Below are 8,940 nucleotides of genomic sequence, written 5' to 3' on the forward strand. Positions count from 1 at the left end.
AAAATGATCTCTCCATGTGGCGCGGCGTAAGGCCTCCTCGATCTAACAATAGTGAAGGCAAAGGGTCCTAAGGATAAGCCAATGGTCTCTTTGTATGTGGTCCCCACTTCTCACTTCTTCTTCCCTCCAGTAAGAAAAAACAAAGTAGATAGGACTATATATTATCCATAGGCAATCTCCACTATTAGTAAGATTTTCATCTAATTTTAAAAAACGTATGGGCCCCACTTCCTTTTCCTTCATTTGCCTTCCACAGTTGTACCTCAAGCATCAATATTCCTTCACAAAAAATATCCAAAATTACCAATAAAAAATATTTGGCATTAACTTTTTTCTCTCTCTTTCACTTGTATATATAGAGCACAGCTACACAAGTCCTCCAGTTTTCTTGTCTGTGTTAAAATAGAAAAAATCGCCGGTGAATCACCTCGTCTAAAACGCCAATGGAAAACAACCAGCAATCGGCGGCGAATGCAGCGGCGGCGGCGGCAGCAGCAGCAGTGGCGTACCCAACGCAGCCACCGTACCACCACCTCCTTCAGCAACAACAACAGCAGCTCCAGATGTTCTGGACCTACCAGCGCCAAGAAATCGAACAGGTTAACGATTTCAAAAACCACCAACTTCCTCTGGCCCGAATCAAGAAGATCATGAAAGCTGACGAGGATGTCCGCATGATCTCCGCTGAAGCTCCCATTTTATTCGCCAAAGCGTGTGAGCTTTTCATTCTGGAACTCACTATTCGTTCCTGGCTTCACGCTGAGGAAAACAAGCGTCGAACTTTACAGAAAAACGACATCGCTGCCGCGATTACGCGGACTGACATTTTTGATTTCCTTGTTGACATTGTTCCTAGGGATGAGATCAAGGAAGAGGGTGGTGTTGGTCTTGGGCCTTCTGGGATTGTGGGCTCCACAGCTAGTGGTGTGCCTTACTATTACCCACCAATGGGCCAGCCTGCTCCACCGGGTGTGATGATGGGCAGGCCTGCTATGCCTGGGGTTGATCCTTCAATGTACGTTCAGCCTCCGCCACCGCCGTCGCAGGCGTGGCAGTCCGCTTGGCAGACTGCTGACGATAATTCCTATGCAAGTGGAGGCAGCAGTGGACAGGGTAACCTTGATGGTCAAAGGTAATTTTGTTATTATTCTCTTCAGATCTGGGTAAGCTAGGGTTTAATAAATAAATTTTGTCAAATGAAATTGTTCTTTTACATTTTTTTGGAAGGTGGTAACTTTGTTGTTTTTCTGAAGACTTGAGGTTTCGAGATGCTAGTATTTGTTGTTAAAGCTGCTATTTTTACTTCTTTTAATTCACTATTGCAGATAGTAGCTACATATATTTTTGCTTTTTATATGTTTGCCTTCTCGCATGTTGAACACATATAGGGCAATGCTTACTGAATTCTAGTAAAGCGCTGATATAATTTGATGCAGTCTCTCTTTACTTCATCAGAAAATAAATTTTCTGTGCAATCTCTCATTGATGTTGCAACATGGAGATTGGAGTTCAATAATCAATTTATACTCAAGACTTTCAGCCATCACTTTTGCTTCATGAATTTCAAAATGATTTGATATATCTGGATTTTGTGGATATTTAGGGCGACAGATATGCTTTCACGCGTTTTCTTTCATATTCTTTACTATAAAAGAGTTCATGATTGATTCTCTTAATCGGCAATTACAAGTTTGCAGTGGTAAATGTTATCTATGCTGATTCCAGGATAGATCTAAAGCATAAGTTTTTCAATTTTCTTACCAATGGAATGATTATATATGCATGCTTAGGATATGCCATCCATAATGTTACCTATGATCCTGAGAATGGGCTGATATCTGATGTCTTTATCTGTGTTGCAAAGTATGAAAAACATTTCCAGTCTCCCGGAGCCTTTTATGTGGTTTACATGTTCGTTAGGGTATAATTCTTGGTTATGCTGATGCAAATTGAACACGTGGCCGGTAGTAAAGTGGAATTAAATTTGTTGCCAACTGTGTTGGCTTAGGTATGTTGTATAGGAAAGATATCCTGAGCAAGTCCGAAGAACTAGGATAGTTGGATTTGCTTAGTCATAACCATCAATTTTCTCCTTTTCTGTCTTTTGCGTGACGACCAACAAAGAAATCAGGACGCATATGGTGTCAGATATTTGGCGCTTTGCGGGGACAGTTAGCAAATAAACGACTTTTTCTTGATGGTAGAAGCTCATCTATATTTCCTCAAAACGTGTCAGTAGGTTTTCTCCCACTTTGACTTCTCAAAGAAGCTATAGTAGAAGAAAAGAAGTACACTGTCTTATGATTCGTTGTCAGTGTGTCCTTATCAAGAAATAGTTCTTTTTCAGGATGAGAGTAGAAGTTATATTGACAATCAAAAAACAAATAATCTTACCTAAATTAATATGCTAATCTGGTGATGAGAACTTTCAATTGACTATGTTTCTTTGTGGTGATTGAGTTTTCATCTTACTTTAGTAATATTAGATGTTGCATCAATTGCTGAATTATACTCTACCAGACAGTTCAGCCGTGACTTGTAACTCATGACTAATCTGATGTCTGGTTCATTTTATTGCCAGGTTCAAAAACTCTGGATAAGCTATTAGTAATAGTTATAGATGACTATGAGAGCAGATCTAGGTTAAAATTGTATGTGTTCAATGGATGATCCAATTTTACCTTTGCCTTGTTTTCAATTGAAAGCTTAACTAGAGTTATTTCAGCCTCTTGCTCAACCGTAATTATATATGGTCAATGGATGGTTTTCATTTTGAAAACGAGTTAGATTTACTTCTATCTCTTCCAGAAAAGAGTTAAATCATTCCATTTGATTCTCATTGTCCGGTAGATTAAATTCTTGAAATCCCTTTTTATTCTTTTCCTCCTTTGATCCCTCTTTTCTTTAAGGTTAATGCATTTGAATTTGAATGAAGAGGAAGGGGAACAAAGAGAAAAGTAAAAATCCTATACTTGTCATGATTGTAGAGGATGAAGAACAAAATTAAAGGACGTAATACACAGTATCTTAAAACGAAGTTGAATCTCTACTGTGTATACCCTATGGAGCTGGTACCAGTACACCATTCCCTCTTGATTAATAGCTGTACATTGTTGACATATCTCACATGACACCTTCTATTTGATTTCTTTGCATCTTAGACACAGAAAGTTCACTTTTGCACTACATTGGTTTAGCTGCGAGCGAAAGCCTCATCAAGCGGAAACCATGTCTAAATTGGACTTCTGTTATCTGGAAATGGACAATAATGGTGCTATCACTATATTTTCTAGATGTTTCTCGAATACGGTTCTATAATTAATGTACTTCAAAGAACACATCACCCCCCCCCCCCCGAATACAAGCAGTTTAGGACTGAATTTAAGGTAAATTACCAGTAAGTGATTGCTAGCTGTAGAGTAAGATATAAAGTTACTTTCTAAAATATGTTAAAGTACTATAGTGGGAACTCTCTGTTGCTGTTTACAGGAACCATCGTTCCCCAGGGTACTTATCTCGCTTGTCATGTGCTACTTTCTAGAGATTGATAGGGATGTACGGTTGCATTGTAAAGAACTCGGCACAAGTTACATTTAATGCTTTCCTACTTAGCTTAGGCAGTTTATAAAATATAACATACTTCTGCTGTCTACTTTCTCAGTAGCAGTCTACATGACATGGGCTACAGAATTTTGAAATGCTTCCAAAAACATAATTCATGCGTGAATCGTGATGACTTCCTTTGTTTGGCCACATAGGGAGGAACTACATGTTATGCTAGGTTTCCGTATGCTATAGTAAATTTTCTTTTTCAGAGACGATGAATATACATTTCCATTTTTCTCTTTTTTGCTTGTTCTATGTGTGCTTGTATAATTGTTATTATTATTATTGATATAGTAATAATTTTTCGGTGCAGGTTTGAGAAACCTATTCTAAAGAGAGATTTAGGGTTCCACCGTGTTTGTTAATTTTTTCTGTCTTTTATAATGATGAGAATATCTATGAGATGAATTACTGAAATGCTTCTTTTGTCTTTCCACGGTTGGCCAATCTTTTGTTTCTGCATAATTATATGATTAAGGAAATTGCATTTACTGAACTTAGGGTTCAGATTGCAAAGATTAATATATAGGTTTTGTGATGATGACGTAAAAAGTGTTTATTCTGGACAGTTGAGATTTTCAAAGATTGGTGAAGTATAACTCATTTGCCTGCTTAATGTAGAGTTGATATGTTGAGTTCGTGCTAATTTGGAATCTTGGTGGATTAACTAGTTCGATAAATGTGAATTTTATTAAAAAATATATTTTGATAAATGAGATCCCAACAAACCTAATATTTTAGGTGCTTGGAAAAAATAATATATTTGTACAATATTTATTATGTAATATGCATCCCCACAGATAACAGAATTGTAGGTTATAAATGTTAATTTAGGAGGTATCAGGTGAATTAGTCGAGCTGCACGTATGTTAGCTTGGATACCATCATTATTAAGAAAAATGATAATTTAGGAAAAGTATGTTGAGTTGCGAATGCCAAAAATCATGTGTGAGCAGCCTAAACATGAATGTTGTTTAGGTCGCCTAATAGCTCAGGCCTCAGCATACATCGCATTTCGAGCTCAAATGTGATTCTAAGCCTTGCTACCTTATTTCAGTTGGTGTTAATTTTTAGTGGATATCACGTGCCATTCTTGGCTATCAACCTGTATGCTTTGACATATTTATTCCATCCCTCTTATCTTTTTTATTTGGTTTAGATGTTCTCATAATTAATGAGCTACTCCTATTCATTAATCCCATCATGTTCATTTTATTTCACTCATTCGTGGCATGCCTTAATTTGTTTGGTATCATGTTGGCATCTTGGCAGATATGAATGCTAAGGTTAAATTTAGTCTCTATCTGCTGTTTCTTACTTCACGGTTGTTATCTGTTTATGGGTTGTATTTTCTTGATGTGGTTTTTACTTGTGGGGCTAAGCAGGTAACTTATATATTTGAGTATTTGTCAGCTGTAGTTTCTTAACATGATTCTGTTTGAGGATGTAAGACTCTGATTTCTCATACCTATGGTTCAACCATTAATTGTTTGTAATAATTTCTGTTTGATCTTGCTGCAGTTAATGATCATGTTTGCTGCTGATCCAGTCGCTTTGTGGCACAAAGGAAGCTATTAGTTACTAATGGTACATGTCCTCAAATGTGAATGATCCTTATTGCTAGTGTCCATGAATACTAGCTTAACTGTAATGACTTGAATCCTTTAGTCGTCTTGTTTGTATAAAACTGTGTAGTTTATCAGAATGCTTATGGATTTCTGGTTTTTCAGTGTTATAATAAACTGACCTTACTACTTGCGTAACAATTGTATGTTATTTTAATTGGTTCTCTTTCTGACTATTGTTCTCTTGCTATACTGCTATGATGAATCTGCCGAGAATTATCGGTAGAGGGGATAATTCAGAAAACCTAGTGTCAACAATGCCTTACTTGTTGAGGTTTCTTTTGCATCTCTTTTTCTTGTTTGGTTGAGTATAACTACTTTGCCACAAAGATGAGCTCGAGTAACCACTTTGATGACACAAGAGTTGTTTATTGCTCATTGTTGAGATCAGTTGAATTGACTAGAATATCCTTAATCTTGAAGCGTAGTTGCATGCAGGCCAAGACAGGAAAGAGTGTGTAAAAGTAAGTTCATGCGTGCAGTGTAGTGTATTCAAGAATAGCTGTGTTTTGGTCTAAACTAAGGGGAAAAGAATCATAATGTTTGGTCATGCAAGCTACATGACTCGATATAGAGGTTTAAGGAATGATGTGGTTCCACATCTCTCGGTTTGAGTTTCCAAGTGTGAATCTTTGAGAACACACTAGCCAGTTTACATTGTTATTACTCCTGTAAGGCTGAGTAGTCTCTTTAGGGGTGGGTTCGAGTCTATTAGCTGTTCCCAAAGGGAAATAGTTAACCTATGTACTTACAAGTAAGACTTGAATTTATTGGCAAGGAATACAAGTATACAAACAAGGAACATGAAAGAGAGACCCGAAAGTTCTCTCCTCTTTATCTTTTAGTTTATTCTGGGAGTCTAAGTTCGCAGTTATTGGAGTACTAGTGTTAGTGTACGCCCATCAATCTCGATGAATGAGTTTGTTTAAAGAATTACATAAACATTAAGAGTAAAAATATATAGACTTTGAAGATTTAAAAGCTTTTCTATTTTTTGGAGCTATTTTTCAAGTTCATTTTTTATTCTTTTTTATTTTTAATTTCATTCTAGAAGACACAAACGTAGGCAGCTAACTAACATCAGATGGGCTTTTTTTCTTTGCTGCAAGCAAAATGCAAGTTGTTCTGCTTTTTTAATCAATTTACAGTATGATATTATTCCTGTTAAATTTAAAAAGAATAAATTACATTATATAGAGTAGAATACACCAGCTACATAAACCATAAATACATAGTAGTTCTAAGTATTAAAAGAATAATTAAATTATAATTTTATATGGGAAATTAATGTTTAAAAGTAAAAATAACTATCAACATTTTTAACTTGGAGTTTTTTGCTTTTATAATTATAGTATTAATAAGATCGAACAACAATGCTAATAATAATAATAATAATAATAATAATAATAATAATAATAATAATAATAATAATAATAATAATAATAATAATAATAATAATAAAGTATAGGTACTTGAAAGAAAAAAATTAATATATTGACAAAGGAAAATCAAGTTAGCAGGTGAGTTGTAATAGGTCCGGCTGTTGGACCATGGGCCCACCAGACCCGTATATTTTATGTAATTATGTTTATCTAAAATAGTAAAAAATTATAGATCTAAATAACATATTTTTTCAAAAAGTTAATATAATCGATGGAACAAAAACTTATAATTACCTTAAATTCCTTATATATATAAAAAATATGTACCAATTTATTACTATTACATTTTTTTAATCTTATTTTTATTTCACTTATCTATTTGAATTTGTGCTTAAAAATTTAAAATAATTATATTATTTCTTATAATTATAAATTTTAACTCAAAATGTAGCATGTCATTTGTAAACTTATTTATGGATATTATTTTACTCATAATTAATTATAGATATTTGTAGAACATATATTTTGTAAAGTTGGTGGCAGGTAAAAATATTGGTTTTAGTTTACAATGTATGTTAAACTTCAATTTTTAGACATAAGAACTTAGTCTATTTAGTTTCGATTATCTTACTATCATGTAGTTGTTCATGCTTCTTCTTACTGTTTTTTATGGCTTTTCCTTTAGTGTATTTCTTTTATTATGTTATGATTATGTTTTTTCTGAGTCGAGAGTCGATTGGAAACAACCTCTCTACTTCCACAAGGTAGGGGTAAGATCAGCGTACACATTATCCTCCCCGACTTGTGGATTAAACTGGATTTATTGTTGTTGTTGATAAAGTTAAAACTTAATTTTTATTAATAAACTTCAAAGATACGTATAAAAATTAAATTATAAACATGAAATTTTTAGCCTTTAATAATTTTTTTTAAGTTGTTTGTTGTAAGGTGGATTGTAAATACCCTTTCATATATTCCCACTAAAAGTGAACTGCAATAATTCTATCACTTTAGAATAAGAATTCCTAACCCTTAAAAGAGCTTTAAATGCACGAGATTTTATTTTGTAACTTTCTATTTGTTATCTCTCAATTAACTTTTTTCCCCTCTAAAATGGTAAAGAATTAATTGGTTATAATTTTATACAAAGATTTAAGGCTCCTAAATCTAAAAAGAGTTCTAAGTAGATGAGAGTTTCCTACTTTAACTTTTTTGGGCGTTACTCTTCTTTTACAAATATGTACTCTTACCTAGTTTAATCAATGAAGGACCCAATTGAAATACTTAGTTGATTTTGGTATCAATAAATATTAGAAAAATAATTAAATAACTATTCCTAAATTTTAGAGAACTATTAAATGACTATTTTATCTGGTGTAAAATATATTTTTAAAGGGTAAAAAAAGCGAACGACATTTCGCTAAGGGTCTTCGTGCTTTTAATATAGTATAGATAGATAGATATAGATTACTTAACCGAATTGCTTGCGAAGGCAACTATTCAAGTTGTTGCTAGTTCAGTCCAACTACGGCAAAAAGCCCCCCCCCCCCCCGTCACAAATTAAGAATTTGAAGTACAATCCTCAAATGCTGCTCGTGCTCCTCCTTACTATGGGAGTATACCAAGATATCATCAATGAATACAATAATAAAAGAATTCAAATAAGAATGGAATACACTGTTGATCAAATGCATGAAAGTTGTTGGGATATCTGTCAAATCAAAAGATATCACCAAAAATTCAAAATGCCTAAACGAGTGTTGAAAGCCATTTTAGGGATATTCAAAACCCTAATCTTCACAAATACATATGTATAAAAGGACAGCTCAGTGCACGAAGCATTCCGCATTTAAATAGGGTCTGAGAAATGACCGCACCCCAAAGGATGTAAAGTACGCAGCATAATCTAATACAAGTATTCTGGCTGATTCCACGGCTCGGACCCATAAATATATATAAATCATGGTGCATTTGTAGGCTCTTTTGTCGCGATAATTGATATTTTAGGGATATATGTTGTAGAAACTGCGGTCTTCTCTATAACATGCTGCCGGCGCAAAATGAGTCCTTACAGTAATCGTATTGTATCCTGGTGGAACTTGGAAATTTGAACGAAGAAGCTAGCCAGGGCAGAGTTCTCAAGCAAGTTCCTTGTTTAGTTGTTTTCCTGTTTTTAGTCTGATAGAATAGTAGTACAGTTTAGTTTAATAGCCTGTTTGGCCAAACTGTAAAAATCAGCTTATTTTGAGAATTGTTTTTTCTCAAAAGTGCTTTTTTCAAAAGTACTTTTGATAAGAATCAATTTGTGTTTAGCTAATTTATTTGAA

General features: G+C 34.2%; 1 protein-coding gene across 1 annotated transcript; it reads left to right on the forward strand.

Annotated features, from left to right (window-relative positions):
• The first annotated feature begins 335 nt into the window (after positions 1–335).
• LOC107828294 (nuclear transcription factor Y subunit C-1-like) lies at positions 336–5,369 on the forward strand. Its single transcript, XM_016655575.2, has 2 exons — positions 336–1,132; positions 5,128–5,369. Exons 1-2 carry the CDS (start codon positions 444–446, stop codon positions 5,129–5,131), a joined length of 693 nt encoding a protein of 230 aa, XP_016511061.1. The 5' UTR covers positions 336–443; the 3' UTR covers positions 5,132–5,369.
• Positions 5,370–8,940: the final 3,571 nt, after the last annotated feature.

Source organism: Nicotiana tabacum, chromosome 6 (assembly GCF_000715075.1).
Source record: "Nicotiana tabacum cultivar K326 chromosome 6, ASM71507v2, whole genome shotgun sequence".
Classification (NCBI taxonomy): domain Eukaryota; kingdom Viridiplantae; phylum Streptophyta; class Magnoliopsida; order Solanales; family Solanaceae; genus Nicotiana; species Nicotiana tabacum.

Excerpts from the sequence above, each read along its gene's own strand:
- LOC107828294 (XM_016655575.2), top strand. The coding sequence starts at position 444 with ATGGAAAACAACCAGCAATCGGCGGCGAATGCAGCGGCGGCGGCGGCA.